Source organism: Pygocentrus nattereri, chromosome 2, assembly GCF_015220715.1.
Source record: "Pygocentrus nattereri isolate fPygNat1 chromosome 2, fPygNat1.pri, whole genome shotgun sequence".
NCBI lineage: Eukaryota > Metazoa > Chordata > Actinopteri > Characiformes > Serrasalmidae > Pygocentrus > Pygocentrus nattereri.
In genome coordinates, this window is record NC_051212.1 from 44,599,939 (window position 1) to 44,618,677 (window position 18,739).

The 18,739-nt window shown below is 38.3% G+C and overlaps 1 gene segment (V, D, J or C); it reads left to right on the forward strand.

The window, feature by feature from the left end:
• Window positions 1–2,284: 2,284 nt before the first annotated feature.
• LOC119264967 lies at window positions 2,285–17,244 on the forward strand. The segment is given in 3 exon segments: window positions 2,285–2,682; window positions 2,839–3,119; window positions 17,131–17,244. Coding segments are annotated over 3 exon segments (432 nt in total).
• The last annotated feature ends 1,495 nt before the right edge of the window (window positions 17,245–18,739 follow it).

Below are 18,739 nucleotides of genomic sequence, written 5' to 3' on the forward strand. Positions count from 1 at the left end.
CCGCTCCCCAGAGCAGGAGTTTCCTGTTGTAGTTTCTCATAACTGCACTCACTTCAGAGAGACTCACACTAACACACAGATCAGCATTAGAGCACTGAGAGCTTAAACACACTACTGACTCCATCTGATCATATTGACAATGAAGAGAAACCTCCTCATCATCCTCATCATCACATCAGGTACTCACTGTGAAGATTTACTTGTAAATCTTTGGTCAATTTTATCACAATTTTAAATATTCTTGCTCTTCTGTTTTTCTTGCAGGTGTGCTTGGTGCTGATCAAATTGGACCAGATGATCAGGAGATTGATGTTTTTAGAAAAGAGGGAGAACCTGTTACACTGAAATGCTCTTATGACTCAAGTAGTGAAAATGTCTATCTCTTCTGGTACAGACAGCATCCTAACAGAGCTCTACAGTTTATACTGTAAAAAGGTGCTCGATCATACAGTGGCACCAATATTGCAGACCATAGATTTGAGTCTACTACATCCTGGTCATCCACTGAGCTCAGAGTTAGAGAGCTGAGACCAGCAGATACAGCTCTCTACTACTGTGCTCTTAGAGTTGGAGCCCAGTGATACAAAGTCCCTGAGACGCTTTACAAAAACTCACACACCTTCTCTTTGCTTTGAACACACAGAGATCAAAGTAACAGTCAAACCACAGTGTATTATCTGTTATTACACTCTCTCTGAGCAGTGTAATGAAAGTGCTTGTTACACACTGTAGGATATGTTTAGCCTGGATTTGTCTCTCTTGATGATTAAAACACTGCTAAAGGTTCAATCTGAACACTTTTCACAAGCCAGTATTAAGCCTAACAATCAAAACAAAGCCAGATAGGAGACGATCGTCTCTCAAAATGTGCTTTGGTAATGAAATTAAATATTGAAATATTCAAATTAATGTGTTTTTTCGGATTGTTTACATAACAATCATCCCATCACATTAATATAAAGTTATGATCATTACCTAACATCAGGCTAATGAAACTCTAAAGAACCAAACACACAAGCATGAGGAGTTGCAGGTTAAGATCCAGATTTATTACAAGGCAAGTTAAAAGTGTGAAGATTAGAGCTGTTCTGGACCCACAACAGAAATAAAACTAAATAATGCAATAGACTCTGAACTGTGCAGAACAAACTGACCAAATGGCACACAGGGGAGAAATTCTAATGTATTCTTTTTTCTTGTTTATTGCAAGTTTTGTGCCTTTATATATATATATTGTGATTTTTAAAACATTCTGTGGAGAACAAGACTTAAGGAGGCAGAGTTGGGGTTTATTTAGAGGCAAGAGTTTTAAAAAATGCCTATGAAATTTACAAAAACCTTTTAGCAACCGCCACAATAACTGCTAATGTGACAGTCTGCTGTTTATTGTCATAGAACCCTGATTAGAAGTTATTCACTGTGGAAAATACCCAACACTGAATCATGTGCTGTTTCAAGATGTAGCAGGATTTCTTCATCAAACACAGGCGTAATCACAGAAATCCTCCAGTAGAGGGCAGATTTGCTCTACAAATCATTTAAGAACTTCTAGAGATGGTTTTAATGTTTTACTGTGTTGTTTTAGAGGAAGCTGAGTAAAGTGAAGGACACTTTCAAACAGCATAATAAAAACTGAGCTGGAAGAGAGGACTGTTCAGTCATGGCATGTCTTGGTGGTTGGTGGGTTCTTTTTCTCATTTCAGGTAAGATACAAAAATAAAATATCTGAAAAACTGAAAATTTATTTCACATCACCTGAACATGCAGAGGAATGGTTTGATTTGGTGAACAAAAAGTTTCAGCAGGCTGACTTGTAACCTTACGACAGTTCTCTTCAGCAGGTTACACGTCTGGTGAGGGAATACAACCAAGTTCCTCCACTGTCAGTGCTCTGCAGGGAGATTCTGTTAGTCTGTCCTGCAATTACAATGGATCTACAGTAATTGATGATCTGCTGTGGTATCGTCAGTATTCTAGATCCAGACCTGAGTTCCTGATTTTGGTCACTGAAGCTAACATTATACAAGATGCTGTTCCTCCAGTTGCTGGAGTGTCTGCAAATGTGAATGAAGAGAAAAACCGTGTGGATCTGTTGATCTTCTCTGCTGTAGTATCAGACTCTGCTCTCTTCTACTGTGCTCTGAGGCCCACAGTGACAGGAAAGCATGACACACTGTACAAAAACATTTTGGCATCCAGAACATTTAAAACATTTAAAACATTCCTGCCTTATTTAATCCTGTACTAATGTTAAATTTGCTATTGTGACAGTTCAATTCCAAAAGAAAACTGAGCTCCACCAGTGCTACTCATAAAGCACTCTGAACATGGCATGTTTTCATCTTTCATAAGTTACAACTTAAAAACCTCATCATTACACTGAACATGTGTTATGAATCCCACCCCCCTCCTGGATTTGGATTTTCCCCCACACCTATTGCTTGTTGTGTTTGCATGTCTTTTGTTTCGTTCTGCTGAGAAAACTGAGGAACCTAAACTCACTCTTACTTTGAAGGAAGCTGGCAGTAATGATGTGAAGAGGAGGAGATTAGAACCCTGTACAGCTCAGACTGAACAGAGACCAGCATACAGCCTTCAGAAGAGCAGCTGCAGTTCAGCCTTTAAACCTGCCTGTTTCTGTGATCATGATGTTCTTCATGATGTTCATGTTGTCTGTTAAAGGTAAGAGGCTGTATACTCAACACTACACTCTAAACACTGCGTGCTCTTGATGTTTGTCTATTCTTTATTTCTTATACAATTAATAGTATACATGTTTGGTAATTAATGCAATAATAATTTTGTTCACTATAATAAAGTCTCTGTTTTCTTGTTCAGGTAACAGAGCTGCAGATGTAATCACTCCATACACTGCAGCTGTGTTCACCAATGAGGGTGAAAGTGCTACACTCTCTTGTAATTACAGCGGTTCTGTTAGAAGTCTTTACTGGTATCTCCAGAATTCAGCATCATCTCCACAGTTCCTCATAGCAGACTATTCACCTCCTGTTACTGGAATATCAGTCAAACACAGAAAAGAAGCCACCAGTGTGGATCTGATCATCTCCTCTGCTGCAGTATCAGACTCTGCACTTTACTACTGTGCCCTGGAGCCCACAGTGACAGCTACACTGTTCAAAAACCTGCCAGGGTTTGCTTTTACTTTATTGTGTTCAGCTTTGCACTACTGTTGATTGTCTTTTGCGAATTCGTTGGTGCATAACTCATGAAATACCAATGGCTGAAATAAGAAAAAGCATAAAATAATTACATGAAAGTAGATTTGAAACCACAATTTCTATATACTATCTCTATGTACACTAAACAAAAGTAAATGAACAACAGTTTTCATATTCACATTGAACATATAATTGAGTCTAAAATGTCATGGTAAGCACAATACATAGAAATCTTGAAAAATTGACTAAAATCTAAATCATCTACTTAAAGTAAAGATACCCAAGGTAAAATATTACTCCAGCAAAAGTAATAGTCCTTACTCTAGATCTCAACTTGAAAGAAAGTACAAAAGTATTTCAAATGTACTTAAGTATCGAAAGTAAATGTACTAAAAGATTAATTATGTCTCTGATGTCCTGTTATAATTTTTGCCACAAGACTCGCTTCATGAACTCATTTTAGGTGAAAATCCTCCAGTGTCTCTCTTGGTAAACTAGTCTTTTAATAGAATGTCATTAATTAGTGATGCTGACGTCTATTAAAATTGTCATAATCACAAAACACTGAAGGCAAACAGTTCCAATCAGGGAGAACCGAGTGGCTCTGAAATCACTTTTAGAAACAAGCACAGTTTCAGTTTAAGATTACTTTGTAAATTGGTTACAAGTTGAATAAAAACTTGCTTTAAACTCAGGTTCCCAAATACGCTTTCCTTTACTATATTGATCTGTAAGTCTCTGCTCATAAACATAAACTAACCGAAACTAATTTACTATGAAATGAAAGTGTTTGTATGTATTCATAAAAAAAGAAACATGCCAGTCACAACTGCATATATGTACATATTTCTATATCGTGGTCTATTTACAGGTTAGGTTAATTCCATCATTGCTTTGAACTTCTTTTGTTTTGACCTGTTACATTTTTATACACACAAAAACCAAAAGGAACGACAGATTTCTCAAAATGTAGTGGAGTAAAAAGTCAGATATTTGACTTTGAAATGTAGTGGAGTGAAAGTAAAAAGTCACCCAAAATGGAAATACTTAAGTAAAGTACAGATACATGAAAAAAACTACTTAAATACAGTAACTAATTACATTTACTTACTTACTGTCCACCACCTCTATACCTCCCTGCTATACGCAGCTGATATTACTGCTTTTATAGTAAACCTCTCCGCTATACGCAGCTGATATTGCTGCTGTTACAGTAAACTTCACCGCTATATGCAGTTGATATTACTGATTTTGCAGTAAACTGCCCTGCTCTATGCACCCCTTTCAATATTTTTCAACATCATTATAGAAGTTATTTCCTCACTTTAAGAACCATCTCATTCCCTCTCATTCCCCCCATTCCCGCTGGGGTGCTGATGCTGATCTGGCTGGCAGCGCGAGTGCCTTTTAAAAAGATCTGAGAGGGAACAGAGCAAGAGAGAGGGACAAACTGCAGCAGACTGAAGAGCTGAAAAGCTTGAGGTAGAGACTGGAAAGTCTAGCTAGCTAGCTTAGCCACTGAAAAGTGGCCAGCTTAACGTAGCCTTGGTTTTGTTTGTGTGTTTATTTCGGTAAATTAAAGTAATGGCTGCTGCAATCCTCCTTGAGCCTGGGGTAGCATATGCAGTGCTACAGTTTGTTTTATTTATAAATGAAATGGCCACAGTTTTGGCGATATAAACACAGTTGTGTACACTGAAATAATGCTGTAACTACTGAAGAAGCTGACTCAGTATGGGAGCAGCGGTGTTAGTATCACTCTTCTTCCCTTCACTGTTTAGTTCTGTGTTTATTATGTTGTCTTTTGGAGGGAATAATTGACACATGTTCAAATGGCTAATAAAAATAATCCATGATCCACTGATCTACTGATCCATCCACGATCCACTGATCCACTGATCCATCCACGATCCACTGATCCATGATCCACTGATCCATCCATGATCCACTGACAACATCCTTCTTGTTACAGTATATTGAATATGTTTGTGTTAAGTGCCTGAAGATCAGTGTTTTAGCCTGTCACCTAATGTTTATCAGAGTAGTTAAGCTGAAACAGGACTGATCCTGCATCAGCTGTCTACTGTGTGCTCTCAGTGAACGCGTGTGTTTAGATACGCAAATGTCTTGCATATGCACGCATATTGTGCACGCTGAAAAAGATTTATGAGGTGGCAGCTTAGTTACATTTAAGTGATTTGCATGAATATTTGCAGTCATAATGCACTGCAAACTGGGAGTTTGTTTCAAACAGGTTATGAAAACTACTATTAATATGATATGTTAACAATTCATAAAGCACAACAAACAAGTTTATAGTGACTTTTATTTAACTCCATTACTTTAAACACATCATTGTATTTCTCTGTTTAAAGATGCATCGATATACATTTTATCTATATGACTGCACTGCATGCATCACCTGACTGAGCTAACAGCACTACATTGCCCTTAATTCATCTATTTAATTCCTGTGCAGGTCTCTCTTGCTTTAGTTAAGACTTTTCTCGTTAAATATACAAGTGACACAAATTCATATGTGCTTCCAATGAATGGCTCCTGTATCCTGTAATAAGCACTTATATAACAAAAAGAAACACATCTCTATTAATTAACATTCATTGAAACCTCATTAAGAAGCAGCAGTAGGCTTCAACTCTTTCTACACATCTTCATATCCTTCTAAAACATTGCTTCCTGTGAGATTTGTGCACCTCTCTACCAGAGGGTGGAGCTCTGGTCCTCTTTTTGAACTACAAGAAGCAAATGAGCCTTTGTTGGATCAACACACTGGCCTCCTTGAAGAGGAAACGCAGTACTGAATCACAGTCATTACCTGATCTGAAGATCAGCCATGAGGTCGTTATGTGTGTTTATTCTGGTTGAAGGGGATTACATAGATATGAAATATCATTTTTAAGACATTGATTAATATAGACAGCAGATGAATTGAAATTTTAGCATAACTTAATGATACAGAGCTCAAACCATAATACATCATGTAGGTGCACTACAGAGATTTATCTACACCTTTTTCTTTGGGATCAGTGTAAACTCTACTCTAAATTCTAAGAAGATAAAGAAACGAGGCAGCAGTGTATTGTGATTGAGTGTATGAGCTGCATTATGGGTGGAGCTGTGTATTTCAGCAGAGAGCTACACTAAACCCATTCAGCTCTGACCCTGCTCTCAGTCACTTCACATCTCTGTCAACATGCTGCTCTCTATCCTTTCTCTCCTAGCACTGCTTTTAGGTAAGACAGCTTTAATGATATTTTTAACTGATGGAAGAAACTATGAGAAATATGTAAAATAAAAAAAAGTTTAAATTTTAAATCTATAAGTAGATTGTGAAGTAGATTGTTGTTTTAAAGTGTTTTTTTCTTCAATATTTTTTACTATTTCCAGGAGACACATCAGCACAGAAAATTATGCCACTTACAGAAGAAGTGCAGGTTTCAGAGGGTGATAATGTTACTCTCTCCTGCACCTACAGTAGCAGCAGCACTAATGATGCTCTTCAGTGGTATCGTCAGTTTCCCAGATCCACACCAGAGTTTCTCCTGTACATTTACCCTCAAGGGGGTATGAGTGATCCTCTTCCTCCTCGTATGTCTGCTGAAGTTGAAAGGAATAAACATGTAAATCTGTCGATCTCTTCTACTGCAGTATCAGACTCTGCACTCTACTACTGTGCCCTGAGGCCCACAGTGACAGGAAACCCAGCTACACTGTACACAAACCTTCCACTACAGACTGAATATGAAGTTCTACATTTGCAGAATAAAGATCTGGAATTAAATAAACAGCACTGATCAAAAGTGTCATATGTACATGGAATGTAGATGATTTGAAGGATGCCACAAAGAATATAAACACACAAACAAAAAATAAATAACTTTAAATTACAAAAGTAATTTACATGCATTACTCGTAAAAGCAAAGCATATTTTATTCATGGGAAATAGTTTTATTCATGTAGTAAAACAAATGTAAGAAAAAGATACAATTAAACTTCAGTCAAATGATAAATGACAGAAACTAGAATGATTACATTCATGTTGAAGCTCTGTAAAGCCAGAAGGGGGAGACATATATTATGTGTGAGTCAGTAGTTCTGAGCTGCATGAGCTCCTCATTTTTCTTCAGTCAGTTTGTTTGTTTTTATTCATTCTATCTTTCAGCCTCAATGAATCATGAGACACTGACTGAGACATCTGCTCTTTTTAAAATCACTTTCCCTTTACAGTTCTGACATTCTGTATTCACAGATAGCAGAGTGAAACAGCCAGTCAGAGATGTGACTCAATTTGAAGGAAAATCAGTGATATTAGAATGAAATTACCAAACAACTTCAACCCAACCAGAGCTTGATGAGAGAACGCACACGCTCATGCACTTATTTTGTGTAAATCATTAAATTTGAGAGTTATGGTTAGGGCAAGGATAAGGTTAGGGTTAGTAATAGTACTTTTTTATGGTTTTATGGAAATCTCTAGGAAATTAAGGAGTGGAAAGAGAATAAATAGACATGAAATGTACAACCCCATTTCCAATGAAGTTGGGACATTGTTTAAAACATAAATAAAAGCAGAATATGATGATTTGCAAATCGTTTTCAACCTATATTCAATTGAATACACTACAAAGACAAGATATTTAATGTAAGCGACAAGGCAGAAAACCAACATTGAATGCCCGTGACCTTCGATCCCTCAGGTGGCACTGCATTAAAAACCGACATCATTCTGTAACGGATATTATCACATGGGCTCAGGAACACTTCAGAAAACCACTGTCAGTGAACACAGTTTGTCGCTCCATCTACAAGTGCAAGTTGAAACTCTGCCATGCAAAGTGAAAGTCATATATGACAACACCCAGAAACTCCGTCGGCTTCTCTGGGCCTGCGCTCATCTGAGATGGACTGACGCAAAGTAGAAAAGTGTCCTGTGGTCTGACGAGTCCACATTTCAAATTGTTTTTGGAAATCTTGGAATCATTTCCATGAATCATGGAAAAGGACTGTCCGGATTGTTTTCAGTGCAAAGTTCAAAAGCCAGCATCTCTGATGGTGTGGGGGTGTGTTAGTGCCAATGGCATGGGTAACTTGCACATCTGTGAAGGCACCATTAATGCTGAAAGGTACATACAGGTTTTGAAGCAACATATGCTGCCATCCAAGCAACGTCTTTTTCAGGGACGTCCTGCTTATTTCAGCAAAACAAAAGCCAAGCCACATTCTGCACGTGTTACAACAGCGTGGCTTCGTAGTAAAAGAGTGAGGGTACTAGACTGGCCTGCCTGCAGTCCAGACATGTTATTATGAAGCGTAAAATACGACAACGGAGATAAGAACATCTGTAGCATACCTAAACTAGCATAACCACATCTGTAACATGCTTATCCTAACATAACCACACCTGTAACATACCTAATCTAACATGGCCACACCTGTAACATACCTAACCTAACAGTTCCAGAGGGAACTGAAGACAGCTATCAAGGAGGCGAAGAACAAATATAGGAGGAAGCTGGAGTGGAACCTCCAGCAGAACAACATGAGGTAAGTCTGGAATAGAATGAGGACCATCACCAGCATCAGGTCCAGTAACAACAGAGGAGTAGAGGTCAGTGTGGATGGGGCCAACAAGCTAAATCTGTTCTTTAACAGATTTGACACTGCAGGCTCTTTCTGCTGTCACCTCTACAGTGAGCCTCACTGCTGACCACGTGAGAAGACAACTGAAGAGACTCCACACAAACAAGGCTGCAGGCCCTGATGGGGTACTGATGCCAAGGTACTACAACCCAGTGGCACTAACGTCTCATGTCATGAAGACCATGGAGAGGCTCGTCTTGGATCAGCTCCGACCCATAGTCCAGCCTTTTCTAGACCCCCTCCAGTTTGCCTATCAGCTCCACCTGGGAGTTGAAGACGCCATCATCTACCTGCTCAACCGAGTATATGCTCACCTGGATAAGCCAGCCAGCTCTGTGAGGGTCCTGTTTTTTACTTCTCCAGTGCATTTAACACCGCCTGGCCTGCTCTTCTGGGTGATAAGCTCACAGTGATGCAGGTAGATGCCCCCCTTGTGTCCTGGATTGTTGACTACTTGACTGGCAGACCACAGTATGTACACCTGCAGTACAGTGTGTCAGACAGAGTGGTCAGCAACACTGGAGTTCCACAAGGAACTGTCCTCTCTTCCTTCCTCTTCACCCTCTACAGCACGGACTTCAGCTACTGCAGAGAGACCTGCCACCTTCAGAAGTTTTCTGATGACTCTGCAATATTTGGATGTATCAGCATTGGTGATGAGGATGAGTGACAGTGACGGTGAAGGACTTTGTCGCATGGTGCAAGCAGAACCACCTGCAGCTCAATGTGACAAAGACAAAGGAATGGGTGGTGGACCTGAGGAGGGACAAGGCACCGGTGACCCATGTTTCAGTGTGGACACTGTGGAGGATTACAAATATCTGGGTGTGTATATTGGCAATAAACTGGACTGGGCTAAGAACACTGACACTCTCTACAGTAAGGGCCAAGGTCGTGTCTTTTTTCTGAGGTGAATGAGGTCCTTCAACATCTGCTGGACTATGCTCAGGATCTTTTATGAGTTTGTGGTGGTGCATATATACAGTCTCTATGCTGTTGCGTGCTGGGTAAGCAGGCTGAGGGTGGCAGATGCCAACAGACTCAACAAACTGATCCGCAAGGCCGGTGATGTGGGTGTGGAGCTGGACTCGCTGACGGCAGTGTCGGAGAGGAGGACACTGTCTAAGCTGCAGGCCATGGACATTATGGACAATGGCTCCCACCCACTCAATGGCACAGTGATGAGACACAGGAGCACATTCAGTGCAAGACTCATTGTACCGAAATGCACCATAGAGCGCCACAGGAAGTCATTCTTACCTTTGGCCATCAAACTCTATAAGTCCTCCCTCAGTGTATGATTCACAAAGTGTGGTTCATCTGTGCAAAACTCAATACCAAAACTGCTCATATGTGTAATAATAATTATTGTGTGTGCAATAACCTAGAGGCACAATAAGACTGCTGGGATAGGCTCCAGCACCCCCCCGCGACCCTGACGGAGAAGCGGCTTAGGAAATGGATGGATGGATGGGTGGACATTATTTGAAATGCTTTATACTAGATGTTTCATATTTACTATCACACTCACTGCCATTTTACTATAATCATAAGTATTGAAATCTCATGTACATATTGCAAATTTCTCTTTATCTTTGTTTTAAATTATTAAAGTGTTTATTCTTTTACATAAATGGTTGCAACTGTAACAACTGCAATTTCCCTCTGGGATCGATAAAGGATTCTGATTCTGATTCTGAAAACCACACCTATAACATGCCTAACCTAACATAACCACACCTGTAGCATACCTAATCTAACACAACCATACATGTAGTAGTGCAAGAACCACCACACCACATGGGTGAGGGGAAAACATGAGGATTCCCTCCAGAACTTTGATATTTTTCAGAGGTTTAAATTGCTGGGGTCAAAGATAAAAGATGTTAGTAAAATGTAGTAAGTTTGAACATAACAGGATAGTGAATATGGCTTATTATGACTTTTTTTTAGTTAGAAAATGTCAATTAACTTTCAATGTAGCTTGAAAACTATTATTATGTTAAAGTGTGGTCACTCATGAAGAATAAAGAAAAAAATCATAAGTGGGTGTATCCTTTTTACTGCATATATTTTAAGAGATTTAACTGGAATCTTTTAACTGGAAAGAATTCAGCACAATCCTCAGCTCTACAGCACTGAGCCGGTTGCAGTTTGTTCGGGGTTTTTGTATCATAGTAAATGCTCAATGTAACGCAGGGGAACAATGATGGGGTGGGCGCATATGCTGAGAGAAGTGAGATTCATTAGGGGCAAATCCAGATTTAGGGTCTAAACAGTCCAGGGTAACAGAGCCAACATGGAGAGAATGATGGACAGACATGATAAAAAGGAACACAGACTAAACACAAAAACAGAGAGTAAGAAGTCCAAAAGATACAACACCAAACAATACAATACAAAGACCAGCAAACAACTAGGGAAAAACACAGGGCTTAAATACTAGAACAAGGTAACAAGACACAGGTGGTTAACAAGAGGGTTAACAAAACACAGGTGAGAAAAATCAAGGGTAAGGTCTGGAAACAAGGGGGCAAGACAGGGAAGAATCAAAACAAGAAAGCACATGGACAATACCAAAAGGTAAACAAAAGCACATAGAGGACTGGGAGGGGCGAATCGTGACACTCAATTAACAGTTACAACGTCTCAGAGCAGCCAACCACATGCTGAAGAAAAAAAAAACGAAAAAAAAAAAACATTGCCCACAAGCATTTCCTGAGTGCATTTCCACAAGCCTAATTTCTTCATGTTAAATTCTAAACTCAGATCCCACTCTGTTTCACAATGGCTCAACAATACATCAGACTGCAAATGCAGAGATACTTAATCATTTATCTCATTGTAACATCAGGTAAATTTTCATTATATACAGAGAAATGTATTATTCTAATTTTATTTATTTAGTCAATTATTTTCTTTTGTTTTATATTTTAAATTTTCTTCTCTTTTTATTTTCTTAATACAGGTGCATTTGGAGATACAATTGGGCCAAAGGAGGAAAATGCCAACCTTGTGAGAAAAGAAACAGATGCTGTTACTCTGAAATGCTCATATGAGTCAACCAGTACTTACATTTTTCTTTACTGGTACAAGCAGTGTGTTAATGAAGCCCCAGAATATTTACTGTATAAAGGAGCAAAATCACACAGTAGCAGCCAGAGCACCCCCACTGACCCTCGACTTGAAGCACAAACAACTGATATATCTACTGAACTTACTATCAGTGGACTAAAGCTCACAGACTCTGCGCTCTACTACTGTGCTCTTAGAGTAGACCCAGTGATACAAAGTCCCTGAGAGGCTGTACAAAAACTTATTTCCTTATTACACCATGATATCAGTGAACCACAAACCCAGATAAAGACACCACTAACACCTGCTGCTGGAACAAAAAATAAAAGGAAACATAAATAAAGTATTTCAAAAATTACAACTACACTTAACCCTCAAAACTGAAATACAATGTAACATCTGAAGTTATTCCTCTTATAGTTTACTTTTTAAAAAAGATTACTGTCAACAGAGTGTGTATGAAACTAAGTACAGACAACAAAAAATGTACATGCGCAGATGTGTGAACAATCAACTATCATTCTGTTTGTATGTATCTGTCTTTGTTATGTACTTTTTATATTTTGAATATGTTGTGTTAAATGGAAAGCCTCTCATATTTTTTAAAAGATGCATATATCCACCAGTTGATGGAAGGATGCATGATAGAGTGGACATTTTAAATTAAGATTAGAATCTGATACAATACATAGTTTACTGTCTTTGTTGAAAGGCAGAAAGGAAAGAAAATAAAATCTTATTATTACATCACAGGTTGATATGCATCATAAAAGCCCCCCACCCCCATAAATGGATTGGGGTCTTAGCCCAGCTTAGTGACACATGCTTAGGCCACAATTTACTCATGCATGTAGTGCAAATGAAACATCTACAGATAAATCAAGTTAAAAGAACATCAGGTGTTTGACTTTGAGGTAACAATAAAAATGCAACTGGAAGGTAAAGAACCAGAACATGTATAAAACAAAATATGACAATTCTGTCTTAATATTTTAAAAATATTAGAAAAACATTTATAATATGGAAACAAGGATCAGAGATCTATTAACATGAAAAGGTTTAAATGAAAGATTAGGGTAAACTGGTTCCTGAATTGATCACAAGACAGAGAAAATAAACATTCCATGATTCATGCAGCTCAACCACCTCACTCACGGCTGTCCATCCAATGTCTTCATCAGGATAAGAAAGTAGATGGTCTCGCCAACTGTAGTTTTAGCCTCAGCACCACAGTTTGGTCAATAATTTCATTATAATTTATAAAGGATCTATATAAGGATATATAAAGGATCACATTTATATTTTATAAATGGGTAATCTGATATGATACTATAACAGGAAAAGAACTCACAAATACATGACTCATGCAGTCAGTCTGCTATTCTAGTAGAATCATGCTAACCTACCAAGTCTACACTGAAGTGAATGCTAAATACTAAATCCCATCCCATAGATGGAGGAGACATATTTCCAGAAGTTCTGCACTCCTTTTAATTTACCGTCACCTTAATTTTTCAATTTAATGTGCTGTACCACAAAAGATGCATCCTGCCTGCAGGCTAAATGGAGGACTTGGAGTCACATTCCTGTCACCAAAATATTTGAATTCTCTGTATCAAAGAGAAGGAGGGGACAGAATTTGTTGCCAGCTTCTGGAAAATGAGCATTTCAGAGAGTCATTTTAGGTTGACTGGACACACAGGAGTCTGCAGCCACAGCCTATAATACCCCAGTTCTGTCACTACCAAGTCAAAGAACTTGTGCTACATTTGGCTAAACAAAAAATCCACTACAAGGGATCACAGCACTGCAGGAACCAGCTGAGCCAAAGACCGGGTGACCAGATGCTGCAGATCTGAAAACTCGCTATGATGCTTCTGTTCAAGCAGACGGGTGAAGATGGGTGTGAGAAGCCCAGCCCTTTAAGTCTCCTTAGGATGTGGAGGCACTGTTGTGCCTTCTTAACTAAGGAGGAGGTGTTGATCAACTCTCCCGGTGTTTTGAAGATTGCATTTTCATCCAATTCTGGGAGATCCCCACATGTAGAAGCATATTTAAACACGCTAGTCAGTGCAAACTGAAACTATATCTTCTGACCACACTTTGTTGGTTTTTGTGAATTTTTGCTTTACCCCAGAAAAGTCAGTGGCGTTTCTGGACAGTGTTGACATGTGGCTTCTGCTTTGCTTTTTTTCCTTATTCATGAGTTCATTACCTGTTTCAAAAGGTTTTCTGACCATTTAACAATGTCTCTAGTCTTAAATTACCATTTTTTGGAATCTGCTGCAGTCATCAGTTTCAGAATGATCAGATCTTTACAAAACACAATTAAGTAGATAAATCAAATCATAAAGATCTCGTCTTTGCACCGATTCTGTTTAAATGAAAATCAAAGTACATTTTCAAATCACTGATATTTTTATGTGCATTTAACTTACTGTCTGAATTTTGTGACTATGTATGCATTTTAATCTGCTGGTAAAGTAATAAAACCTGCCTGTAAAGTGTAGAAAATGTTTCATAGGTCTGCAAATGAAAGACATCATCTCTAAACTGTATGGATTAAATACAAGACAGATTATATTGAACAACATGGCCTCTAAAACAAATAGAGGCCATTCACAAATTATCTGAAGAACGCTGCACCTGTTACAATATTCTTTCCAGTAACAAAGACTCTTAAAAAGTTCAATTTTCTGTATAAATATTTATTTTAAGCAAAGTCTTCTGTACACTGTACACTTAAGAATTTATAAATTTATAAATATAGAGAGCACAGTGGAGCAGCTCCCCAGAGCAGGAGTTTCCTGTTGTAGTTTTTCATAACTGCACTCACTTCAGAGAGACTCACACTAAAACACACATTATTCAGTAACTACAGGGACTCCAGTGCCACCTGGCTAAGCTATTCTTAGGTTATAGAAGTGTAATAGAACTGACTTTTTAAAGATGTTAACCAGATTATATTCAGCTCATCATTCGACTATAATTACTCAAAAACTATTCACTCTGCCTTTATCTTTTCACCATCCATGGTGCACAATAACATCAAAAACCTCTGAAATCTCAGTGTGTAAAGGGTAGGAGTCAAAAACCTTTGATCCTTTGCGTGGCACTACATCAAGAAAATGGGTATGTTTTTGTGACATATGTCTTCACATAGACTTGAAACTTGACAAACTCTTATTAGTAAACAATTTCTGTCGATACATTCACAAAGCAAGTTAATCACCTGCACAGGGGAAGAAAAAAATTCTGTGTGCAGAACTGGATAGAAGCATGTTTACCACATTTAACGCTTTTGTTTTTACAGTAATTGATACATTTTTGAAGCCTGAAAACACTAACCTTTATTTATTACTGTTAAAAACAAGAAGTGCTAAATGTGGTAAACATGCTCCCATCCAAACTTTTTTGTAACATGTTGCAAGCACCAAATTCGCAACAAGCATATTTACAAAAAAAAAAAACTCAACCCCCCCCCAAAAAAAACAGTTCATATGGTGTTCATATTCAGTTCATATTCAATCAAATATTATGTTTTTGCTATACTTATATTTGGTAACTATAACTACTGTCTGCAGTGCTGACTTATTGGGGATTGTGCATGATACCACATCTTGCAAAGGCTTAGTTCACTGTTAGCACTGGTGTGTGAGCCACATGTCTCAAAACAAATCTTCCCCACTTCTGATAATGATTACCTGTGCTGTTGAAATGTAATGACAATCATTTATTTTTAAACAGGGACTAGTGGGATTAAGGGGTTAGTTAAGGTCATTTAAAGTGATTTGTTACAGTCTTAAACTGTTTTTTGTCATTAGACATCAGCCATTAAGTTAAGAGAACAAGTAAATGTCTGTTTAATTAACTTAAACATTTAAGCTAGCAATATTACTTAAAACATCTTTTTTAAACAGTGTAACCATTTTATGGACACAGAATAAAAGTACGATGTAGGATTTTCAGAACGGCACAACCTGCTGACTGTTGTACTGTGGACATGAGATGGTGAGTTTAAATCCTTTCTATCCTTTCAAAGGCCGCCTGTGAGGAGGAAGTACAGGCCAGCCCAAATTCAATGATCCTGGTAATGCTGAAGCCTCAGTCAGTAGCAAAGTTGGTTTACTGGAACGTCCTGTACTCATTAACTGTAATAGAAAGTGTTTTATATGGTTCTATGCAGAACCTTTCTAAAATAAAAAAAATAGGTACTTTATTGTGACATTGTCAACTTTGTAACAATAGAAGAACCCTTTTGGTGCTATATAGAACCATTTTATCCATCAATCTGAAGAACCATTTCACCATGGAAAGAATTGTGTTAGCATGCCAGTGGTTCTTTGAGTGTTCATGGCTTTATATAAACCGTTGTCCTAACAGATGAACCCTTGACGAACCAAAGATCTACAGGTCTGATGTACTGGTATGCACTGGTATGATCATTCTAATTCACTGTATCTAGTGATGTGAGGATCCTATCATAGGGTCTCAAAGTCACTGAGGGTTGGTGTGCAGCTTCTTCACAGCTTTAACAGACATGGAATCCTCTGAGAGTATCAGAAGGTGGAGCTGTTATTTTCTTTAACCATCATGTTCTTCTGTGCATTTCTGATTCTTTCAGTATTAACAGGTAAGAAATACTTTAAACTCCTGTTTTTCAGTTTATCATCAAAATGTTTTGACATTAGTGTTTCCATTTTCTTTTCTAACAGGTGACTCTTTTGAAAATGTGATAACGTCTTATGGGTCTGTTATACCTGCCAGAGATGCTGAGACTGTTACTCTCTCCTGCAACTACAGTGTTTCTCCATATGGCTTGTTTTGGTATCGTCAATATTCGAGATCCAAACCAGAATTCCTTCTCTTCATCACTGAATCCGGAGATCCTGTTAAAGAAGGAGTTATTTGCTACAAGTGATAAAAATAGCAAAGTTATGAGGCTCGCAAACTTCCCTGCTGCAGTATCAGACTCTGCATTCTACTACTAGTGCCCTGCAGCCCACAGTGACAGGAAACCAGCTCCACTGCACAAACACACTGTGTGGAATGGAACTCTGCACTTGACCATGTATTTTTGTTTCTATACAATGTTGTAGACACTCTTCCGCCATGTCTGCTATCAGCAGTGCTGCATGATAATGTTGAAAATGGTGATTTAAAAATAAATGGACTACCAAGAGAATCTCTGATCCTGTGTCACGCCTTCCGTAGACCGACATCCCTCACTCTGTCCAGAACTCCAACTCCCAGAAGTCTCTGGGAGTTCACATGATCAGGAACCCTCAGCCATCCATCTACCAACATTCACGCTCACCTGAGTGTTGATTGATTTCACCTGTTTCAAGGACTACATATGTTTGTCACCGAGCACTTGTGTTTGTGAAGTATTGTTTCAGTCCCTGTGCATTACTACGTCTTGTTTTTGTGTTTTCACTTTCCGGTTATTGATATTCTGCCTGTTTCTGTTTACAACTTTTGCCTTACCCTTTTAGACTATATTTTTGATCTCTTGTGTACCGACCATCAACTGCTTGTACTTTGTCTTTGGATTCTCCTTGCATTAAAACATTTTACTATAGCCTGCTCTGCGCTTGTCAGAACATTCTTCAGCAGTTACACCCTGTTAGAAGTGATTAGTGATCTGCATTTGTTTTGTCCCAGATAGCACTTAATAAATATTAAGTTCTGCTTAATGTTAGACCCATAATGACTAGTCCAGATCAGTCCAGATCAGACTTCTGCTTAAAGCTACACTAAGCAAGCTTTGAGATTTGTTCAATTCTCTCATGGAAATTGAAACATTACAAAATGTCGGTTGAACTTAAGAACCCACCATCCTGCTTACCCAAGTGAGTGAGGCCATTTGGAATCTTTTAGACTCCTGGGCACAGACAGCTGTAGCATCACCAGGGATCAAACTCATGATGTTCTGATGATGGCCAACATTTACACGGCTGCATCACAGAACAGATGACATACTCTAGCACTTTTTTCTTCTGACTCAGTAAAGCTGCTTATTTCAGCTTTAACAAAGCAAATCTTACACTTTCGAGCTTTAAATGATGAGGTTACGACAGAAATTCAACAATAAACAGACAGATACACGGAAAGATTAACACCTCTTAGCTAACTGGCTTATTTAGTGTCTTTTAGTGTTTTTGGTAGATATACAAATTATTTATATCCTGGACCCTCGAGGTTGGTCTTTCTAAAGAATGTAACACAATATTTCAGGTTACTTCAGAGTGTTTTTTAAGAAAGAAAAGAAAAATCTATCATTTATGTGTACATGTGCGTTCAGTTATGTTAATGTTTATTGCTTGTTGAGTGACATGGTGGTACAATTGACTCATAGCAAGAAGGGTCTGGGTTCAATTCCCCTGCCAGTTTATCAGGGTCCTTTCTGTGTTGAGTTTGCATGTTGTCCCTGTATCTGCATACGTTTCTTCCCACAGTTCACTGAATTTTGGCAGTTCTGCCAGTCTGTAGTGTTTAAATGCCTTTGCAAAGAGCCATGAAAACAATTGTGTACCATGAAATTAAATGACATACCATCATCCCATCATTGACAGGCTGACAGATTCAACTATAATAATAGTAGTAATAAAAATAATAATTATAATTATTATTAGTAGTAGTATTATTAGTATTATTATTATACCTGTATCGAAATGATCACAACATAAAAAAAATGAGTCATAATGGCAGCACATTGTGATTAAGTGTATGAGCTGCATTATGGGTGGTGCTGTGTATCTTAGCAGAGAGCTACACTGATCCCATTCAGCTCTGACTCTCAGTCACTTCACATCTCTATCAA